Genomic DNA, 23,632 nt, shown 5'->3' on the forward strand with positions numbered 1-23,632 from the left:
CTGAGAAGATTTTCAGTGTGACTTTTTATGGACAATTTTTTTTTATGTGTCATTTCAAAGTTCAAGGCTACGGTGTTGGAAATCCAAAACTTGAAATTTCAAAAATCCAGGAGTATCGAGAAATATACAGGGTGGACCAGTAAAAATGATCAGTAAAATATCCGTGTTATTTTTTGAAATATTGCGATATATCTATTTGATTAATGTAAATATTCCAATTGATAAAATTAATCTCGACTGACACAAAAATAATATTTAAAATTACAATTAACAATAATAACAACTAACGCAGAGAAAAATATATCATTCTGTTAATAAAAATGTTAAACAAAGTTTTTCTATTTGTTTAAAAATATAAACATTAGAGAGCAAATACTTATCGGGCCACCCTGTATACTTATCGCAGCGTTTCCACGCGAGTTGCGTTCGCGTACGTTTTTAACGGCGCCACGCCGGTGCCGTTGTTAATAAGTTGCGTGGCTCGCGATGGAAAAAGGAGGACGCCGAGGAAACTCGGGGCTCGACAATGACGGCAGGAACGAGCCTCTTCCAATTTCTCGCCCCGTCCCCGGCCCTTCCGCCTCGTACCGCGCGCGTTATTAATCCACGTGCTTCGACGAGGCATCGGAATTATCGAGTGGTTCGGACGAGTTGACTTTAACGGGGGGCCTCTCTCGTTAAAATGCGAATACTCGACTTAACGTAAACGGTCTGTCTTGACGATGAAATAAATACGCTCCGTCTGGTGATTCGAGGCAGCCGGGACACGGCCGGCTGGTAACGACATCCGCCATTAATATTTTGAGGTATTGTTCATTTCCCGATCGCGTCGACGATGCTACGCGAATCTCGTAATTTTATTCCGACCGACGTGCAGCGGTCGGAACGGTCCATTTGGCTGGCCAAAATTCCGAACGCCTTACAATTCACTTATTTCGATGAAATATGACGATTTCTAGTAACAATTGTCTACAATAGTATACAATGTAATGTAGTATACAATGTACTATTGTCTATAATAGTGTACAATGTAATGTACATGATGCAGTTGTACAGTTTAATATATGTACAGTAATGTCTCCCTTACTGACGCTCAGATTGTCCACAAAAATGGACAATTTAGGAAGAGGCGATACGATTGCTCGAGCCTTGCAGCTCGTTTTTATAGTTGTTGACAATCGATTTTACATTTGATACGATTTGACATATATGTAATGAAAAATGTACATATTATAATACATTGTAATATATATATATATATATATATATATATTACATTGTTAATATAAAATATTATATTATATATTATATATTATATATTATATTATATATAATGCAGTGTATTACAATGAATAATTATTATTAAATATATAACAGAAATACATTGTGTTATAATGAATGTATTATGACGTATACGTATATTGCATATACCATATTATATACTATTAAAAATTATTACTATATATATACGCAAACACAATGTGCAATTAATAGAAATATTTCGCCACAGATAAAACGAAGAAAATCGATCTCCCTGACAAACTAAATCGAACGGTTCGAGCACCGTCGCGATCGGGACTGTTTCCCCGATTCTGTGAAGTGCGTTTGTTCGATGACGATTCCGTGTTTCCCGGAAAAGGTTACGGAACGTATCTTTCTGCCCCGGCCGGAAGCAGTCCGTTATTTAAGAAATTCACGGCGCGCAGCTGTTCCCCGAGCGAGAAAATAAAACCGGCCGGGGGTATTTTCCGGAAGTTTAAAGGCAATTGAAGGGAGAAATTGTTTTCACAAGCTGTAAAGCATTTTATTTCCGTGGCGGGCAGAGGCGAACGCGCGCGCGCGGGCCGCCGGCGGACACTTTTTAAGCGTTTTTTATACGGGACCGCGTTACCATGGCGAGCCAGTTAATGAAACGCCACCATGGGACGGAATATTAGACGTATGAATTATTCAGCGACTCCTCCGACGGAATTTCGTCCACGGGAATTATTGGTGCCGGCAATAATTTGTTACTACCGTTTCCGCGCGTTTTATATCGAGAGCGCGCGCGCGCGTCCCATCTGCGGCCGCTCACGCAAATTTCCGCCACGTAAGAATCGTCAGCGGCTCGTACGCGGACCGCAAACGAGAGATACGGCTTCGCATTTATCTCGCGCGCGATAGGATTTTTATTTTCACCCGGTAGCAAACGTTCTATCTGACCGTAAACAGTCCCCGGGCGACGCTCGTACGTAACGCGAATTCGATAAAAAAATTCGATCATTGAAACGCGGTCCGAAAGAAATTCGACACATGTGTGTGTGTAACGAGGAAGGGTTCAACTGTGCAGTCTGTAAATAGGACTGACGTGATTAGCGGGGTCCTAATTAGAACTGATCGAATTTGGTGGGTCCTTATCAGGACCGGCCTTCGCTCGAATGGTCCCTCCTACCTGGATCTGACCTCCATCCAGACGGTCCTGACAGAGTCAGGAAGATCCTAACCTCCGGTGAAACTTAATTAGAAAGGTACTAACTTCATCGGGAAGGTCCTAACTGCACTCGCGTCGAAAGGTATGCGAGTTTTGTCGAGGCGCGAGATCAGGTTTCCAGGGAATGGCGTGCAAACATTTTGCCAGATTGCTGTCGCTCTTTGTCGAAACGAAAATTTTATAGTGGCCGATTGTCAACAATTATGAAAGCGAAACGCGAGGTTCGAATAATCGTACTCTCTCTTCCCAAATTGTCCATTTTTGTGGACAATCTCAGAGTCAATTGAAACTCCATAAATGACTCGTTTCTACTTTGATATAAACTGTCACAGTGTCCCGCGTGCTGTGTGTCCGAAAAATTTTTTGGACGAAAATGAATTATACACTGCAAAAATAGAGCTTTCAGGCTCCAAAATGAGTTTAGCTTCGTTGTCCTACGATTTTTATTCACGAAGTTACAGTACTTTGAATATCGTCGATGTTTCGAGAGTCAGAAATTTCGTGGAAAATCTGGAACGAGTTTTCCCATCCACCGTGTCGCAAATAAATTTTCTTCGAGAAATCGACGTACGGCATCCGAAAGTAGACGCTTCGAGCTTTAAAATGTGCCGAGTTTCATTGTCGTATGATTTTTTTGCACAAAGTTATAGCCGTTTGAATATCAACAATTTTGTCGAAAATTTGAAACTTCGACCGAAAGCGAACAACAAATAAAAACGAGTCGCATATAATAATATTTAGAGAAAATATAGCTTCCAGAACATTTTGTCACATTATACAACATTTAAATACGACGTATTTGTCCCTCTCGTCGCATAATTTTCTTCACAATTACAGCGATTCGAACTTCGATCGCAACAAATTCTTCGAAGAAAATGAAACTCTACGTTCATCGCGCGTTTACGACTACTTGAATATTCAAATATCGGCGACAATTGAATATAACTTAAATCCGACTTAAAGAGGAACGGAAAAACATCTTATTACTGCAGATCTCCGCCAGGAATCTGTCGCGTTGGCAATAAATACGGCAAGTGGTTCGTTCGTCGCGCGGAAAGATCGCGTCTCGTTTGGAACAGAAAAACCCGAAATTGCATTTGCAACACAATATAACTGGCTCCCCGCGTCTGTAACCGGTGTCTGTAACTAGTAGACGCTCCTAAAGAGCATTTGACACGATTCCGGGGATTTATGGCCGAAATAAAGTTGCTGGAAACGTTCCGCTAGGTGGACTATAAATATAGGAAAATGTTGTAGGAGTTGAAGCCTATCTGGGTCGACCTTAACTGGATCCAAATTAATTCAGCCTCATATTCAGCCGCTGAATGCCCCTTTTTACGACAGCACTTCCCTAACTACTTAACACACCTGATATATATATATATACGTTTTCCGCGAGAATATGGAGCAGTTAGAAAGTCGAACGACGCGACGACTCGAACCGACCGGGGTCTACCAGCCGGCTAGTGCCGAACACGCTCTGAGATACTGTGCCGAAGAGATCGTAAAGGGTCGATCCAGATGTTAAATGAACGGTGCGCGAAAGGCTCGAGGGTGTCGGCTACAGAAATTAGAAATTAAGAAAAGAAAGAAAAAAAGGAAAAAAGAAAAGAAAAGGAACCGGGAGAACACCGTCGAGAGGTCGCGGCTAAAGATGAAAATCTTTTATCCGCGGATTATTATGCGAACACGATTTCCTCGGGCGGAACACGGCCGGTCGAGAATGTTAATTAAACGTTCCATCGGAGATTTTTTTTCAACCGGGAGAGACCGTTTCAATTTCACCGAGATTCCGCCCCGATATCCTCTCTCCCTCTCTCTCTCTCTCTCCCTCTCTCTCTCTCTCTCTCTCTCTCTCTCTCTCTCTCTCTCTTGCTCTCGATGGAAATTTGTAACGTTATCTTCCGCGCGTAAATCACTGTCCATCGAAAAGCGATCATATTTTTATCATCGTTGAATTATATTAATCGCGGCACGAACGAACGTAATTTACGTGCACAGTATACTCGGCGCATGTAATATATAATAATAATAATTCTTATTTACGATGGCCCGTAGTAATACAACACGCGCAATATGCACGCAGCGAATGTAATAGAATAATATAAAATTGTGTAATCATTATTAAACATGTAATCGTAATATACTATTGCGCAACATAATGCGATGTATCGCAGTGTGCAATGATTATTAAATATATAATTTTAATACATTCTCTACGCGCAACATGATGCAACGTATTGCAATCTACGATAATTATTAACTATACAATTGTAATAAATCGTGTTGCGACGCTGTCCGTCGAAATAATAATATTTTTGTCATCATTGGATTATATTAATCGCGTCGTCTCGGGCAAACATAATTACGGATCGCTGATCTACCGCGGTTCGCATAGACCGGCGTAATAAAATTTCTTCGGACTTTCCGGCGCGGCCGTGTAATTTGGCATAATTGATTGGATCGTTCCGATTAATTATGAAGGAATACGCGTGCACGGCGCGCGAACATTTAAATGATGGAAATGATATTTATGAAACATGCACTACAGGGGAACACGATATAACGTGTAATTATTTTTATGGACGATTGAGCAATTATTTTTATTAATTACGTAAATTAACGATTTTACACACGTAGCAGTCGTTTTATACAGTTTTTCTTGAAGATGAATATTTACAACGTTAATTGTGTAAACTTTTAACAGTTTTAGCATTGTAAAAATAAGTATTGCGTGCAATTTTTGTACGGATTCTAAGTTGATATCGTGAATAAATAAACGTTTTAATAAATAATGTCTTAATAAATGACGCCTTAATAAATGACGTCTTAATAAATGACGCCTTGATAAATAACGTCTTAATAAATAACGCCTAAGTTTATTCGCCAAATACTGTAACACATGAGAAGATAAAATTGTTTGTAATCGATTTGCTATTTAAAAAATCTATTTTCCCCATATTTCTCCGAAAAATCTAATTGACTAAAATAACGCGTTAAAAAACACTGGAACTACCGAACCCTGAAGGTGACTAATGTATATTGTTTTATGACAATGTCAAAGACTGGATCGATTTATACTACCTTCGATTTATATTATAATAAATACTTCAATACTTCAATTGTACTCGAAAATTCAGGGAAAAATCGCGATTAATTCACTATATATTCGAAGCTATCGTACTCGAAAATTCAGAGAAAAATCGCGATTCACAACGTTATATTCGAAGCTATCGTATTCGAAAATTCAGGAAAAAATCGCGATTAGTTCACAACGTTATATCCGAAGCAATTGTACTCGAAAATTCGGAGAAAAATCGCGATTCACAACGTTATACTCGAAGCAATTGTACTCGAAAACTCAACGAAAAATCGCGACAATTCGCAACGCTAACTTCAATTTCTGTTCGAAATGGACTAAAAGCAACGCGCGATCGTTTCGCAACCCTGCGACAAGTCGCGGATGTGCCCATCCGAGCTGTTGTTGGGGCAGTGGGGCCTGCCCTTTGTTGCAGCCGCAGCATGGGCGTCTGTAAAGTCGAAAAGCAAGCTACTGCGACGCGATTATGTCAAACGCGACGCTGCTCCAACGAACAGAGATGCAAAAGACTGCTCTCCGAAAGCAAGCGGACTTCGAAAAATCTGGAGAATCGATCGACTCGACGCGAGAGATCGTATTTCGCAACGCTAACTTTGAAGCTGCCGTGCACAAAGATGAAGATGATGAGATCGCGATTGTTTCGTTCGCAACGCTACACGCTCTAGAGAATAAATTTCAACGGGAAATCGCGACTGTTTTGCACGCGACGCTAATTCTTTCTCCGTTCAAAATGAATTAATGCAACGCGTGATCGTTTCGCAACGCTATTTGCAAATCGCGGGCGTGCCCATCTGCGCTGATCGTTGGGGCGGCGAGGTCTGCCCATATTCGACACTACTGTACTACTACTACTACTACAACTACTATTTCAACAGACGAGTGCAGTGACAAAGTGGCAACGACAATAAATTGGCCTCTCTCGACGGAGGCCTCTCCGGCGTTCGCACAGCCTCTTCTTTTCTTCGGCGATTCGCCCGACGAACCTAGAACCATACACGTGCTCCGCAGCTAGTAGAAGACCAACGAATTCCGAGACAGAGTGACAAAGTCTCGGAAAAAGCCGATAATCCTGCTGGTGCAATGGAGCCGGTATCGTTTCGTTTCGAGAACCCTGATCCCGCGCGCACGCGTCCGCGACCGCGGAAGCTAAAAGAATCCTCGAAGCGTCGATTTCGAGCCGTTATCGAGCGTCATGCATCGTTCGAATCGATCTCGAAATTAACCCCTTCGAGCCCTACCAGGGAGGGCGGAATTGAGAGCGGAATTGAGCGCGATCTAAGTAGGATCTAAGCACGATCTAAGCACGATTTCAAGCGCGATCTCAGCGCGATCTAAACGCGATCTAAGCACGATCTAAGCACGATTTCAAGCGCGATCTCAAGCACGATCTAAACGCGATCTAAGCGCGACCTAAACGCGATCTAAGCACGATCTAAGCACGATTTCAAGCGCGATCTAAGCGCGATCTAAACGCGATCTAAGCACGATCTAAGCACGATTTCAAGCGCGATCTCAAGCACGATCTAAACGCGATCTAAGCACGATCTAAGCACGATTTCAAGCGCGATCTAAACGCGATCTAAGCACGATCTAAGCACGATTTCAAGCGCGATCTCAAGCACGATCTCAAGCGCGATCTAAACGCGATCTAAGCACGATCTAAGCACGATTTCAAGCGCGATCTCAAGCACGATCTAAACGCGATCTAAGCACGATCTAAGCACGATTTCAAGCGCGATCTAAACGCGATCTAAGCACGATCTAAGCACGATTTCAAGCGCGATCTCAAGCACGATCTCAAGCGCGATCTAAACGCGATCTAAGCACGATCTAAGCACGATTTCAAGCGCGATCTAAGCGCGATCTAAGCACGATTTCAAGCGCGATCGATTCGACGGAGATTCGTAGTCCACGTGCGTTAATTCGACGGAGATTCGGTTATGTAATGAGAGTGTATAGTCAATGAGAGTGTATAGAATCAACGGTCGTTGCGATTGGTCACGTACCTCGTGGCCCCGCGGTTTATCTCGCACCCAAACGGACCGTTTTGCGTTGCTTCCAGGAATTCAGGTCGAAGGAGCTGCGTCATACGCTTGACCGACTTCGTCGAACCTTAGCGTCGACGAAGAGCAATAAATCATAGAGGATTAGGATTAGCACACTGAAATCCACAGCAACACGGAATTTTATTGTACGCAGTCAGAGAGATAATTGTCGATAAATTACCGGAGCCCCTCCTGTCTTTTTTTTTCGTTTCGTTTCGTTTCGTTTCGACGCGTTCGCATAAATAAATCACGGGTAGCACGCTGAGACAGCTCATCCCCGGTCGCCGGGACACGGCGATCTACGAATAATGACGATGGCGTTATCGGTGGATTGATAGTCATGAATAAAATCCAAAAAACCAGGCGCGAGCGAGGCTCGACAATTTTTACGTTCCTTTTTTTTTCGGTCTTTCGAAGACGAGCACGATGCATATGTGCATATATACACATGTGTATGCATGTATGTACATATGTATGCGTGTATGCATGCATGTATGCATGTACATATGTATGTGTGCGTGCATGTATGCATGGTGCAGCGAGCGCGGTATAATTCCATAAATCCGTAAAACGATATTCCGCGGGATACGTTGCCGCATACGAAATGATTTTAATGATCGATCGATTAGTCGTGTTTCTATTCGCTATCACGATCCTCATTAGTCATAATGCACTGTTTCGCTCTGCATTTTATTCCAATTAGAGGAATTCGTTGTATTCATTAATTAATTACCGTCGCCGGTGATACGCGGCCACGTAATAATACTAACAGCCGCGGGTGGTAGCGATAATAATAATAATAATAACAATAACAATAATAGTAATAATAATAATAATAATAATAATAATAACTGCGGCGAACTATTTGCTCGCCAGAACCTGCCGTCAATTTCACGGTGGTCCGGAGACCGGTAATTTTTTTACCAGAATTTCGTGAAATTTTTGTTGGAAATCAGGGTTTTCCCCTAATTTAAGGTTTTCGAGGTCGCCGATCGCGAATCCGAAGCCGAAAGTTTGAAACACGGGACGGTTAAAAATAAATCGAGACGATTAAAATGCCTGTTAAATTTACCAGAAATTTCGTAACAATTAAAACGAACGTCTCTGCTTTCAATTTAATAAATTCGTCTTTCGAACGCTATGTTTCATGGTGAAATTGTCCGTCAGATTTGACGCGTCCAATTCCAAGGTTTTCAAAGAGTTGTCAAACTCGATGGAAAAACAAATGTCTCGAAACAACGAGGTCGAAAAATTGACTTTCGGCGGAAAAATACCGAGCTCCGGAGATCGCTGCGCAGTTATCCGCCCGTTGTCTCCTCTCGGGCCCGGCTTCACCGGCGGGAAACGTTACCCGGACGTTTCGCAAAACACTCACGGAGAGTATAAATCTCCCGGGCAGCGTCTGGTAATGCGTTTAAAAAATGATTCATTTCGCGTCGCGTCGCGACGCTCGGCGGTTACGGCTTCGGAGCTGGCTGCATTCGTAAACGACCGGGCGTCCGTTCGGAAAAACGAGAAAACACGCGGCACGGCGCGGCAGCGGCGTCGGTGGCGCGAGACATCTGCATGCTTGAGATTCCTGCACGGTGCCGCCATTAATCGTGCATCCTCGCGTTGGTGTAAATTAATAAGAACAGAAACGATCGCAAAAGGAATCGCGTATCATCGTGCGCAGTCGGAGAAATTGTTCGTATTTTCGTATTTTCTTTTCGGAAGCCTTGTTCGTCCGTGCAACGGAACCTTCGTTATTAGATGAGTCATAATCGTGAGTTCTTTTTATTAAGGCCAGTCTTAATTGGGAGCTTTCTGATTAAGGTCAGTCTTGGTTGGGAGCTTTCTAATTAAGGTCAGTCTTAGTTGGGAGCTTTCTGATTAAGGCTAGTCTTAGTCGGGACTTTTCTGATTAAGGTCAGTCTTAATCAGGACCATTCTGATTAAGGTCAGTCTTAATCAGGACCATTCTGATTAAAGTCAGTCTTAACCTAGACCTTTTTGATTAAGGTCAGTCTTAATCTAGACCTTTATGATTAAGGTTAGTCTTAATCTAGACCTTTATGATTAAGGTTGGTCTTAGTCGGGACCTCTCTGATTAAGGTCAGTCATAAACGGGACCTTTCTGATTAAAGTCAGCCATAATCAGGACCTTTCTGACTAAAATTAATATAAATCTATACCTTTCTGATTAAGGTCAGTCTTAATGTGGACCTTTCTGATTAAAGTCCAACTTAATCAGGACCTTTCTGACTGCAGACAGTCCAAATCTGGACCTTTCTGATTAAGGTCAGTTTTAATCACGTCCTCTCTGATTAAGGTCACGATTTATCTTCCGAAGCCACTTTTTGCAAACTCGCTAGCCTTTCTGCTGTTCCTAATGTAGCAACAATTCATCTGATATCATCGTCGAAAATTCTGAGTCAAAATTGACGCGGCCGCCGCGCCTTCTTGCGAACGGTTGAACCCGGTCTCGAAGAATCCAGTGCACGTGGAGCTTGACGTTGGCGACTCCGAGATTATGTTTAAAACGCTAGCGTTACAGGAAAATTGCGGCGGAACAGTGTGTTTTCAGCGGGAATTGTTAATGACGCCCCGAGGAATTCGGAGCGTATTGTGGTCGGCGAAAACAGTCGGTAAATGGAAAACACACAATTCTTCATTCCGCGAATAACTCGCCGCTTCTTACAGGGTTGCGGCTGTTTTTCCGGAAAACTGTAGTTTCGAGAAAAACGTGGAGAAGAGTTCCAAGGTAACTTTTCTCTCTAACAAGTTAAGATTTTTCGAACGTTACCTTGAGTCCCCGAACGTGCGAATTTCGAGATATCGCTTTCAAATAATATCCTACGCGCTCGGACGTTGTAGAAAATCGAAAAGGAATTCTTCGAACTGTTAGGGCAGTGTTTCGCTCTTAGGGCGAAGCAATTCTTATGGGAACACAGGGGGGAGCGGCCCGCGTTTAACTTCGAATCGTTTGCGGTCCGCGACCGAAAGGGTGGAAAAGGGCGCCGCTACGGTCTCGATGATAGTTACAGCGAGTGCGGTCACAAAGGTCGAAACCGTTCCCCCGGATATCGTGCACCGGTGTTCGCGGCTTCGTTGACATGCATACAAACTTCGACAACTTTCGAATTGCAGATCAGGGAGTGGCAGGGAGCGCGAGGGCTCGCGCGCCGTTTCTCTGATCGAGCCGGCGAAAGTTGTAAGGGAAGAAGGCTAGGGCTCGGACGGCCATGCTGCCGGAATTGTCCCACGGTTGTCCCGCACACCGATCCACGCTTTTTGCAGACATCCGGCCAGCCGAAGTTTCGCGACCGATCGCCTTCGATGTGGAGCTAAACGTAACCGTGACACAGAGACACGCCGAGAGGCAACTCCTGTGCACGTTTGGAAAAGTGTAATTGCGGTCGACACTGGGATCGGTGTTGCGGGAACGCGCAGGTGGATGGAAAGTGCAAACTTTGCTCTTTAAAACGAGCCCAGAGTCATTTCGATATGGTTATGTTTGACGGAGTTATAGAATTTTGAAAACGAAGAATATGATAATGGAACGAGTCTCGGGATCGAGGGTTCGCGGAATACTTTTTAGTTAAGCGGCTGTAGATTGGTAAAAAAAAATCTTTGGACGATGATTTTGGACTTGTTCGAAAGGAAATACTTTGCACTACAAGATTACTGTGGGGATGATAACTAAAAAAATTGTTGCAGTTCTCCGCAGGTCCTTAAACTTGAGAAATGATCAAATAGTGGATATTGTTACAAAAATTGCGATTGTTGACGACGTAGTAAATGAAATGAAAAATAGCTTAGGTGACTAGAAAGCGCATTTCCTATCCTTTAAATTGAGTCTAAAATCATTTCTCTGCGATTTTTTTGGCGAAGTTATAGAACTTTGAAAAAGGGCAAGTTTCGAAATAGGGATCCTTCGATTTTTCATTTTCAGTATCGATAGAATACTTTTACTCGGATGGCTGTAGATTAGTATAAAAAAATCGTTGAACGACTTTTTTGAGCTCGTTGGAAAGAGCAAACTTCACCCTTTAAGATTACCATCGTACCAATTCGTATAAAAATTTGTCACTCTCTTCACTGGTCCGTAAACATGGAAAATGGTCAAAAAATGACCCTTGTTACTGAAATCGCAGCTGCTATCAACGCAGTAACTTAGCTAAAGAATGACTCAGGTAGCTCGAAAGCTTACTTTATACCCTTTAAAATGAGCCGAGGCTCATTATCTTGCGATGTTTCTGCACGAAGTTAAAGCACTTTAACAACACCCTCGTTTCATGACTCGACGACTTAGGACAACAAGTGCAAATTTCACCCCTCCGATTTAAACTACCATAAAACAGAAGAAAAAAATCGCAAGCCAATATTTTTGGTCTCATTAAAAAAAGCGAACTCGCTGCTTTAAGGTGACGAAAGTTTCGTGGACCAAAAAAATTTCGTAAACTCTGCAGACGGCTGTGAATTTGAAAAATGGCGACAAGCTAAGCCGGAGTTCGCTTGCTCGTGGAAAGAAATGTTGAGATTTCACTGTGCATCTTTGCAGAGATTCGGAGTTTGCTAAGAAAGAAACCGATTTTTCCCGGAGAAAATGATTTCAGTGTAGTTTGAAAGTTCAAGATTACGGTAGAACAGGATGTTTCATTCGTTTCGGCAAGTATTACAAAATCAAAAAATAAATTTCAAAATGATCGTACATGTTTCCTCTTTAAATTTAAATTTATACAAAATTACGTACCGAAAAATTTTACCGAAAGACGAAGTTAACTGTCAGACACTTATTTAAAGTGAAAGACACGCGGAGGGGTTACTGATCGAGTAATAACAAAAATTCCGTTCAAATCGCGAAACTTCCACGAATTCGACTTCGGCCAGGAAAAATGTGTTCCCGGCTAGCTGTGCGACGGTGCAAATGGACCGGCGGCGTGACGGTAACGAGAGAAATCGTGTCAGCGGCTCGGCGGCGAAGTTTTTCGGCTCTGGAGAGCTTCCGGTTGCAATAAGTCCACCATCAGGCGTGCTTCGTCCGCTATTCCGTCGCGTGGCCGCCACCACTTTGAGCCCCGGCTGGATGCACGCGTGCCCGCCCTAGCTGCAGAACTTCCGTCGACCCGACGGAACATTCGCATCGCGACTTTTCCTTCGGTAATTAAGTTTCCATCGACGGGCGGACCTTCTCGAACGGACGAATTTATTTGCCGCGCAGCGGCAACACCGCCGGCCCCGATTTTCTGCCCGGCGAAAGGCATTTTGATTAAAAATTGGGCGCGTGCTTTTTTCTCGCCTGCCGACGACCCGGCCCGATCAGCGCCCGACCCGCGACCGCCAGAGCACTCGCGAAATTTATTCCAGAGTAACGAGTTTCTCTGTTACGCGAAAATTGTTTTCTCTCTAGCCGGGCGAAATTTGAAATATGGAAAACAGAAACGTTCGGGGCCGTGGGCGGTGTATTTTTTTCGGACAACGAAGTATCGGTGCATTCTTTTTGCCATTAACCCCCCAAAATGTTACTTACGCGGGCGCGTCCTGCGCCCGCCGCAACGCCGCTTCGTTTCCCGAGAGAAATTTGCAACGTTGCACCGGACGCTACGGTTTTCGGACCGATGCGTGGTCTGATAGCGTCGGAGGTCAAATCATTGGTCGCGGAAGTTAAATTGGATCATGTTCGGACAAGCGAATTCTGATCGGATACTGATAGAATTCAAGTCAAAGTTCAGACTATAATCGCACAATTATACTTCGGTCGGATACAGGTATGCTAATTCTGATCAGATAGTATCACAGTTTAAAAATCATTGGCGTCAGACAATTTAATTTATAGATCAGTTTCAGACAAGTTTATACTTATCGGATACTATCAGAGTTCAAGATAATAGTCAGACAATGATCAGACAATTAAATCCTGTCTCATTGGATAGCATCACAGTTCAAGTGAAACAAATTAACTTGAATTCAGATTCTATTTTTGACCAAGTTCTGTCTGATCGTGCGCTATCAGAGTTCTCATAAATACCAAGAGAGTGCAACTTAGATCAGATTCGGACGAGCTAATATTAATTAAGTCCTGTCGGATCAGGCAATCAGTTCCTTCGGAATTTATTGGATTGTTACAACCGGTAAGAACAGATCAATACCAGAGGCAGCTTGATGCGAGCCCGGCTCGTGTAATAAGCAAGTAGCACGTTGTACAGTGATCAGAGAGTGGGATCGCTACGGTCTCAGCAATTATGCCCAGCACGTAAGCGTGTTCCAGCGAAATGTCTCCCATAAGATGTACAGAATCGTAAGGGATCCACGACCAGACAAGCGTTATTACAATTTCTCACGTTAAAAGGCGGAGGAGAGCAGCCGTGGCGCGCGGCGATGCTCGCGCTTCTGGGCGAAAGGTAATTAGCTCTAATTGACTCGAAGAAATTAACGATCCCGATGAAAGCTAAACCGTAGCTCGTTTCTCGGCGGAGCGCCGGCGACTGTTTAATGTTTTTTGTAATTACCGATGATGCAAACGCGACGCTGATTCGACGCGTCACGTCTGCTAATTGGCTCACTGTGAATTCATCCATGCAGAAACGAACGAATCGTTCTCAGTTGATGAACGATCATATCGCGACGTGCTGCACCGGACGAAAGATTAAGATGAACGGGAGGAAAGGAAGAAATTTGTAAGATGAGTCTTTCGGCAAGTTTTTTTTTAGGACGATGTTTCCCATCTGCCACGTCTTGGAACAATTTTTTAGCACGAAACAAGATACGACGTGCGAAAGTAGATGCTTCAACCTTCAAAATGAGTACACTTAGATCGTCATACGATTTTTTTTAAGGAAATGGCGAGAGTCTGAATATTGACTACTATTCGAACATCGTCAATTTAGCAGAACGTCTTCTTCGACGACCTTTCCTATCCGCGCTATCATAAAAAATTTTTTTAACGAAAAATAGCTATGGCATATGAAAGTAGAGGCTCTTGTCTTCAAAATGAGTCTAGTCTGATTGCCCGGTGATTTTTTTTAACCAAATTGTGGGAGTCTGAATATTGACTACTACTCGAACATCGTCGATTCAGCAGAACGTCTTCTTCGACGACATTTCCCATCCGTTCTATCATAGAAATTTTTTTTTAGCGAACTATTAGTTACGGTTTATGAAAGTACAGGTTCTAGTCTTCAAAATGAGTCTAATCCGATTGTGCCACAATTTTTTTTAACCAAATTGTGGGAGTCTGAATATTGACTACTACTCGAACATCGTCAGTTTAGCAGAACGTTTTTTATCTCGAGTACCAGATTTTCAATAAAAAATATTTTACCGATGAGTCGTTTGATTTCTTGTGTGATCTGCGTTGGGGAAAAGGAGACCCTCTTTGTAAATTGAAACCGTGAACCGACTCTGCGCTGCTCACGATATACGCGAGACCGAGCTATTTGTAAATGTCACAGATTGCCAAATACGTCTCTCGGTATTCTTTTTACGATGCATGAACGATCGGTCGGATACGGGTATTTGTGTTCCGAAACGTTTCGAACCGTCGATTCCTGTATCGATACCCGGCTCCGCAGATATTTCACACATGCGCTTGTCTTTCGAGACTACTTTTATGCTCCTGCCATTGATCTTACGCTTTGGAACCAATTCGGCGTACGGTGCATTTAAATGACGAGTGACTCCCGATAAACGCGCGGAAAAACGATCCGCGTCCCTCACGGTAAAACTCGGGCCGTAAAAGATTTATCGGGATGCCCGGTGTTGCATCATTTGGCACACATTCCTCTACGTAAAATTCTAACCGGAGAAATATCACCGTATCCGACTCGGTATAATGTACTCGAGGAAGAAATTGTTTCGGGCGTTCGTGAAAATAATGGCCCCGTTCACTCATCACGTTGCTCTATGCTCCGGCGCTGCCTAAAAAATGGCACCCCCAACTTTGAGACATCACCCTCGTGACGTTATTCTGTTTCAAACTGATCCCCGGAAACGGTGTCTAGTTCGACAAGAAATTTTGTCGCGGCCGCAGTTAAGTTATTCTCTTATTTTAACAACTGTTCCTATAAATGGTACCTAGTTCGAAGCCTCGCGAAAAATATTCTCGTGGCCGAAGTGAACTGATCAATTTATCTATAATTCGTTCAGCATTTCGATGACATTAGTGCAAAGACATTAGCTCGTCAATGGCATTATTCTGCTTCAATCGTTCACCGAAAAATGGCACCTGGTCTGCGACCTAACAAAGAATTTTTCTGCGATGAAATTTCACTTATTAATTCACTTCTGCTTCGCTGGAAATTTCAGGAAACAATGACCCACTCGCGACGTTATTCTCCTTCGACTGTTCCCAAAAATGGTACCCGGCTCAAAGCTTCGCTAAAAATATCCTCGCGACCAAAATTAATCAATTAATTTATCCGTACCTCGTCGAGCAGTCGCGAAAACAATAGCTCGCTAACGACATTGCTCTTGTTCACCAGTTCCTTAAAAAATGCCACCCAACACGAGAGCTCTCTGAACATTTCCCAGCGGTCGGAATTAATTGGCCAAATGACCCGCGCGCGCTCGCCGCGCGATTGGAGCTGTAGGACCCACGCGGAAGAAAATGGCGGTGGCCCGTGCCCGAAGATGTCCGAGCAGCCGCCAAAAATAAGGCCGCGCAATCCGCTTGGCGGTGCAGCGTGGGCGTGCACACATTCCGCCGGTATTTGTACATGTTGAGAAGACAAACTGCGAGGCGCAATAGAGACAGCCGGCGCGGTTAGAGGGGAGGGGATGAATGGACCGGTGGCTGGGTCCAAGTAGTATCGCGTAGCTACTTAAAACTTTTGGAGCTTGTCTTGTGTCCCTACTAGTTGGCACCTTGCTTACTTAGCTCCGGTTTGCAACTCCTACCTTCTCCCGAAGTCTCCTTCTCTTCCTGGCTCCGCTCCTTCGTGCAACCTCCGCCTTGCTCGCCCTGCTTGCGCCGTGCCCTCTCCCTCCGCGGGGATGTTCCTCACTCCGGGTGCCTCCTTTCCTGCTGGCTCCGGACGAAGTTTACCTTTGTTTCTGTCCGTCAGCGCGATATACTTCATGGCCAGCGCCGCGATTACCCTGGAAAATGGCTGCGCCGCGCTGCCGCAATACAGTCCGCGACGAAGAAACATCGCGCTTTCGAATTCGCTTGATCTCTATTCGTTTAACGCCAGAACTACCGAGAACTAAACCAGAACCAACAAGATTCAACTTATTCGAACTCTTTACGAGCTTTGTTACAATATATGTTCGGACGAAGAAGTTATTTTTCGTGAAAATATGTTTATGGCATTAGCAGTTGTAAAAAAAAGAAGCAGAAATCGGTTATTTTGATGAAATCCGGCAAAAAATGGACAATTGGAGAAGAGGGGATACGATTATTCGAGCCTCGCGGCTCGTTGAGGTCTGATGTACATTGTTACAGCTTCCCGCGTGCTGTGTCTTCGTACAATTTTTTCGACGAAAATGAAGTAAACGCGGAAAAAGTAGAGATTTCGGGCTTTAAAATGAGTTCAATTTCGTTGTTCTGTGATTTTTGTTCACGAAGTTACAGTATTTTGAATATCGACGATTTTTCGAGGGTCAGAAATTTCGTGGGAAATCTGGAACAAGGTTTCCCATGCACTGTGTCGCAAATAAATTTTGTTAAAAAAATTTAGGAATGGTTTCTGAAAGTAGACACTTTGGGCTTTAAAATGAGCCAAGTTCCATCGTTGTATCATTTTTCTGCTCAAAGTTATAGCAGTTTGAATATCAAGAATTGTTTCAAAAATTTGAAACTTCGAGGCTTCCCCAATTGTCCCTGAGCTTAGAAACGAAAATGGACAACTTGGGAATAGGGGATACGATTACAGTTAATTATCCTGTTCCCAAGTCCTTCATTTTTCTACCAAATCCAAAGAGCAATTCCGCGAAATTATTGCAACGATTCGACGATCTCGACTACCCTGCAGAACCATCGACCTGCTTAACCAAGACGAATTTCCACCTCTGTTCCAGGATATACAAGTGCTACCGCTGCATGTCGATGCACATGAAGCACCCGAACGTCCTCCAATACAAAGAATGTGAGTACCGTCCGGGCTCGTTAGTTCTCATTCTTGGCAGACACCAAGGTCTCCCGGCACTGTCAGAGATTGATCGGTTCCCGTTTCAGCGTACTGCACACCGGCGACGCCTAAGCCCGGCCTGACTGAGATGTGCAGCCAGCTGGCCAGCGACACCAGCCTGATCTCGTTGTTCCGCACCGGGGCGACTCCCATGCCCTGTCCTTTCAAAGGACCCCTGGAGTTCTCCTACACCCGCGGCGAGGAGGAGTGCAACTCGCCGTCGTCCACCGCCGAGACCTGCACACAGGAGTCCCGGCTGTTGCTGCGGTATCAGGCCTGCCCGAACGTCAAGTCGTCCGAGAGATTCGGTTCGTACCGTCCTTTGACAATCCGAAGACATTCGGGAACTTCGGTGTGTGTTTTGTTAGATTGCTTGCTGAAGATTCGAAATTGTTAACGTAGATCTACGTGGACCAAGGTAGGTGTAACCAGACCTATCTAGATCTGGTCAGACCTAACTAGGGATACCTAGAACTATCTGCTTCCAGCTAGAACTAACCAGAGATGCCCTGAAATTAACTAGATATATCTAGACGTTATCCAACCTAAGTAGACTTCACTTGACCTATTTAGACCTATTTATTTAGACCTATAGTAGAACTCTAGAAGTTGGCAGGCATTGCTCAAGATTTCGTTGCTATAAATGGAGCTGTGCTGTATCTAGAGCTGCCTGGATTGGATCAGATCTAATTAAACATGGTCAGACTTAATTAGATTCAGACAAATGTAACTGGACTCAACGTGGACCTAATCAGACCTAGCTAGACCTATGTAGACGCAACTATAGAAGAGATCTTGGAATTTTGGTCTTTGAAAGTTAAAGCTTATAAAATTAGGTCCCTAGAATCTAGAGTCCGCAAAAATTATGTCTCTAGAATCTCGAGACTGTAAAATTAGGTCCCTAGAAATTAGAGCCTGTGAAATTAGATCCCTGGAAGGTGCAACCTACAAGATTAGATCCATAGAAGCTAGACCCAACAAAATTAGGTTCCTGAAAGCTAGAATTGCAAAATTAGATCCCTCGAAGCTAGAGCATGCAAAATTAGGTCCCTGGAAGCTAGAGCCAGCAAAATTAGGTCTTTGGAATCTAGAGTCTGCAAGTAAAAATTAGGTCTCTGGAAGTTACAGCTTGCAAGAAAAATTAGGTCCCTAAAATCTAGGGTCTGCAAAAATTATATCCCCGGAATTTACAGCCTGCGAAATTAGGTCACCGGAAACTAGAACCTGCGAAATTCGGTCCCCAGAAGGTACAACCTGCAAGATTAGGTTCCCTAGAACGTATAAATTTAGGTCCCGCGAGACCTGGACTAAGTTAATACGATCGCGATCTCGCGTATCTCTATCCGATAGTACGATTAGTGGTCCCAGCAGCGTGTCGAACAGTTTCGCGGCCGAGCCGAACCGTCTGTGACGGGCCGTTCTGGCCGGCCTAATGAAGATGATTATTCGATCCGGTTAAGTGGTACCGTCCGATTTTTGCCTCGTTAATAATACTCAGTCGCGACGTAGATTAACACGACACCGGAGACCTGTAACGGTCAATAAAGCTTTCGGCGTCGCGGTAAATGATTAATGGTCTTGTCAATTACCATTTGTTGCTCGGATTCTCGAAACGATTTTCCGCGGCTGACTATGGGGCCGCGGCATCCGGGGGAGGGAGGGGGGCGGGGAGGAGGAGAGGTGGCACGGTCGCCAGTAGAACGCGTGTATAATTCACCCTCGACGGCGATGTATGCTTTATCACCGTGTAAAACGCTGCTGACCGTAACTTTCGGCCGGGCGATCGTTGGTAATTCATTCGCCATCGTCTGTTGCCGTCGCCGTGATTATAGAAACGAATCAATTCCCGTGCCGCAGACCTCGAGCTCGAGTGTTTCGCCACGTGGAAGGATGGCAGCACGCACAATCTGGTCGCCCGACTCTACGGGCCACGGAAGACCAACGACGAGGACAGCTACCGGTGCTTCATCTATCGGCAGACGTCCAACACGTCATGGGACGTTGCCGAGAGCGCGGACGCCGGGTGCACCGGCTTCAGGGTCAACGACGCTGACAGAAACTACAAGATGACGCAGAGTGAGTGACGACATACCTTACATTTCTCTTCAAATATTTGCTTTGCTTGGTCGGGGTTAGATCTCGTTGATTTGCCAATGCAAGCCCGGAGGTTTCGAACTTCGTCAAACTTCGTCAAACTTTGTCAAACTTCGTCAAACGTGGTCGGACAAGATATCAGCGTCTATTTGCCTGTTTCGGTGACGTCGGAATGTACGTCCAACGGCCTCAAACTTCGTCAAACGTGGTCAGACAATACGTCAGTGATTATACACACTTACTTTCAATAAAAGTGTTCTCGACGCACTCATTGACAAGCCTATTTTGAAGAAATCTGTTCTCCACGTTAACATTACTTTTTTCTTTTAATTAAATGAACAATAATACGTACAAAATAATAATAAATAAAAAATCGTCATAAGCAAAAAATAGTGAAAAGTACAAAATAATAGTAAGTGTAATTATAAGAGTAACAAGTAAAATAATAATAAGTAAAAAATCATACTAAGCAAATAATAATAAATAAAACCTTTCTCTTTTTAATAATGTACCTTTAACAGACGCTTCGTGATGGACGTCTGTTACGAGTACAGTAAATTCTCCCCAATTGTCCCTCAGCTTGTAAGCAAAAATGGACAATTTGGGAATAGCAGACACGATCATTGGCGATCGGTAACTGTAAAAGCGAGCCGCGAGGCTCGAATAATCGCATCTCCCCTTCTCAAATTGTCCACTTTTGTTTTTTATATCCCGCAGTGAATGGATCAATCGAAAATTGTGATTAAAAAACAAAATCGACCCTATCGGATCTTCGTTACGCGATCATGCGTTCGCCACTGAAAGAATCGCAAGGATCGGCTTGCTTCCAAATTGGTATTCCTTGGTAGCGATCGGTAGATCGGATTGACGCCCGGGCACCGTCGAGACTCCGCGACGCGTTCCACGGAAGCTGATCGCTAACGCCACCGGCAGATCGTTAACTGATAAGCATCGTGGCATGACGGCGGCCGCCGCCGGTGATAGGAACAGCCCCGAAGAACAAGAGCACGTGAACTATGAGGGTGTCCGTGGACACCGGATCAGATTCTTGTTCGGCGTGCTATATCGGGGGCCGTGGGGGGTTGGTCGATGTCAGGTACTTGGGGTATTCCATGGTATCGCATAGCTGCACGTAACCTTACCAGATTGCGATGATTCTGGCGCTGCAGCCACGGTTAACCAAATTGAGGTGATAGCTCGAACCGTCCGACATTCTTGGAATTGAATTCGTTCGACGTTAAACGCCCGCCGAATCTTTGTCTGTCGTTCGATCCGCGCACGATGGAATTTCTGCCGGACGTCCGATACCTCGCGTTTTTTTATCTACGAGGCTCGCTGTACGCGAGTTCGCCGCATTCCGCGTAGATCGTCCTCGTGGGACGATATCGAAAGTTAATAATTATTATAATAATTGATGACTTAGTAATTATAGATACAATTTTCTTAATATGGAAATTATATTCTATGTAAAATAATGATATAATTATATATTATATAATATACAAAGTAATAATGTAATTATAGATTATATAATATATAAAGTAATAATATAATTATAAATTATAAGTGAACAAGATAAAAAATATTGGTCGAATTAATATCTAGATTTTTTGCAGCGGTTAAATTACCCAATCTGGGTTACAGTGGATCCAGGAATAATTAATGATAAATTCGGAAATATGCGACTGGCAATGTGAAATCACTTTTCCTTGAAAATAAGTAACGCAGATTTCTTTTTAAATAAACTAACATCGACCACGGAATGATTAAACGAAACAAATAAATTATAGAAAGGAATGAAAATAGAAAGCATTAAATAGAACAATTAAATATCGATAATAATTCCTTAATTCTAACAAGAATTGTTTTTTGCGCTATTAGTGGCATCGTTACCTTTTTACAGTTAATCTGCAATATCCTTCTTGGTCTCAATGTTAAGGTGAACGAACTTACGCCGATTGGCTCCGGAGCCTTCCCGAATATTGTCCTAGTCGCGGCGACACGGGCACCCATAAGTGCCGTTACGAGTAGACAATGGTATCAGATGGGGGTGATCTTGTTTCCGGCTTTGTGGCGAACCGCGTTCCCCTGGATTTCCGGGATATATGAGTGATTGCTCGCTGCCTGTACAAGCACCGGCGAGATTTATTTCATGCCATGCGTAGCCTGTGCCAGGTTCCGGTGACGTTTTCTGAATCCGAAAGTAATTTCCCCCGATGACGATACCGAATACACGATCGGCCGAGGACTTATTGCCTCCGATAATGCTCGGCTCCTCCTCCAACAATCGCGGGCAATATTTACTCGCGATATATATTATATATACGGATGACGAAGTTAACGAAAATAAAACTTCGCATTGTCCACGAGTCGAATTCGAACGGCTTCGAAGCAGATTGAGATTTTTGTTAACGGCGGGCTGTAACATCGACTCGAATGTTTCGCTAGCCCCGTTCTACGGCGTTGGTCTGCGCTTCCATTTAAACTTTCCGGAAGGCGGATTAACCCCGGAATCTCGAAGCTCTCGCCTCTCTTTTCCCGGCTCGGCGGAGCAAACGAAAGCATTTCTCGCTCTGATGTCCCTCTCCCTTCGACACCGTTCCGTTCGACGCGTTTGGCTCTGCTGGAAATATTGCTGTTGCTTTTGTTCGTCGGACATCGTTAAACGTCGCGAACATGTTCGCGAAGTCTGATGAGATAAAGGTCAAAGATAGTGAAATGTTCAAGTGCACGTGATTAGAAGGAGTCGAACTTAGTCAAACATGATCAGACTTGGGAGACCACTTACTCAAACATGATCAAACTTGGCAGGCCATTCAATCAAATATGATCAAATTTAGGTGACCACTTAAACGTGATCAAACTTAGGAAATCATTTAATTAAACGTGGTTAAACTTAGGAGACCATTTAGTCAAACATGATCAAACTTGAGAGACCACTTGGTTAAACATAGTCAAACTTAGGAGACCACTTAATCAAACATGGTCAAACTTGGAAGACCACTTAATAAAACACGGTCAAACCTAAGATACCACTTAGTCAAGCGTGATCAAACTTAGAAAACCACTTAATTAAACCTGGTCAAACATTAAATACCATTTCTTAGTCAAACAGGATACTTAATTAATTCTTTGCACTCGAAGCCATTTAAACTTGAAATCAAAAATAGCTTTTCTTGATCAACAGTACTTCCATTTGATATGACTTAGTGCATTTTATGCATATGAAATTGCATTTCATTTCCAAAAAGAATACATACTAACAATACACATTACCCCTGCGTAATCGTTTTAAGTAGATTCAGCCAGCCACGATCAGACATTCTATGAACATTATTCCATCGCACAAATCTTGCAGATTAAATCATTTAATAATTTTTTCTTATAAATAAAATCAGACTTGATAATGTCAAAATAGGAATGCAAACTTGCGAAAGGGTTAAACGCAGTCAGACTTAAAAATCGCTCAGTCAGGCATGGCGAGACTTCGACTGTCACTCTCAAACATGGTCAAACCTCGATGGCCACTTGATCAAACTTAATCAAACACGACGAAACATAAATATCGAATTTCATTCGCCGTTGAAAGGAGCGACAACGGACCGGGAAATAAATTCGAAATTGCAGTGCGCGCCGGTGGATGCTGGGGAATATTAAAATATGAGTTAGCATTGTAGCGGATAATGGCTCGGGTGGAATTTCAGTGGCGCTGGTTTTCCCATGTTCTCCCGCGTCGCTCCCCCCCCCCTTCCCCCATTGTACGGTTTGACATTCCCATTGCCGTCGAGCGTTTTTACAGGATGGTAAATCAAAA

General features: G+C 43.7%; 1 protein-coding gene across 1 annotated transcript in view; it reads left to right on the forward strand.

Annotated features, from left to right (window-relative positions):
• LOC117221014 (uncharacterized) overlaps positions 1–23,632 on the forward strand; it is a 404,219-nt gene that overhangs the window by 334,350 nt on the left and 46,237 nt on the right. Inside the window, exons 7-9 of the mRNA XM_033471570.2 lie at positions 17,615–17,682; positions 17,772–18,032; positions 19,582–19,800. Coding sequence (XP_033327461.1) covers positions 17,615–17,682; positions 17,772–18,032; positions 19,582–19,800 — 548 coding nt within the window. The remainder of the gene's footprint in view (positions 1–17,614; positions 17,683–17,771; positions 18,033–19,581; positions 19,801–23,632) is intronic.

The sequence above is a fragment of the Megalopta genalis genome, chromosome 5 (genome assembly GCF_051020955.1).
Source record: "Megalopta genalis isolate 19385.01 chromosome 5, iyMegGena1_principal, whole genome shotgun sequence".
Classification (NCBI taxonomy): domain Eukaryota; kingdom Metazoa; phylum Arthropoda; class Insecta; order Hymenoptera; family Halictidae; genus Megalopta; species Megalopta genalis.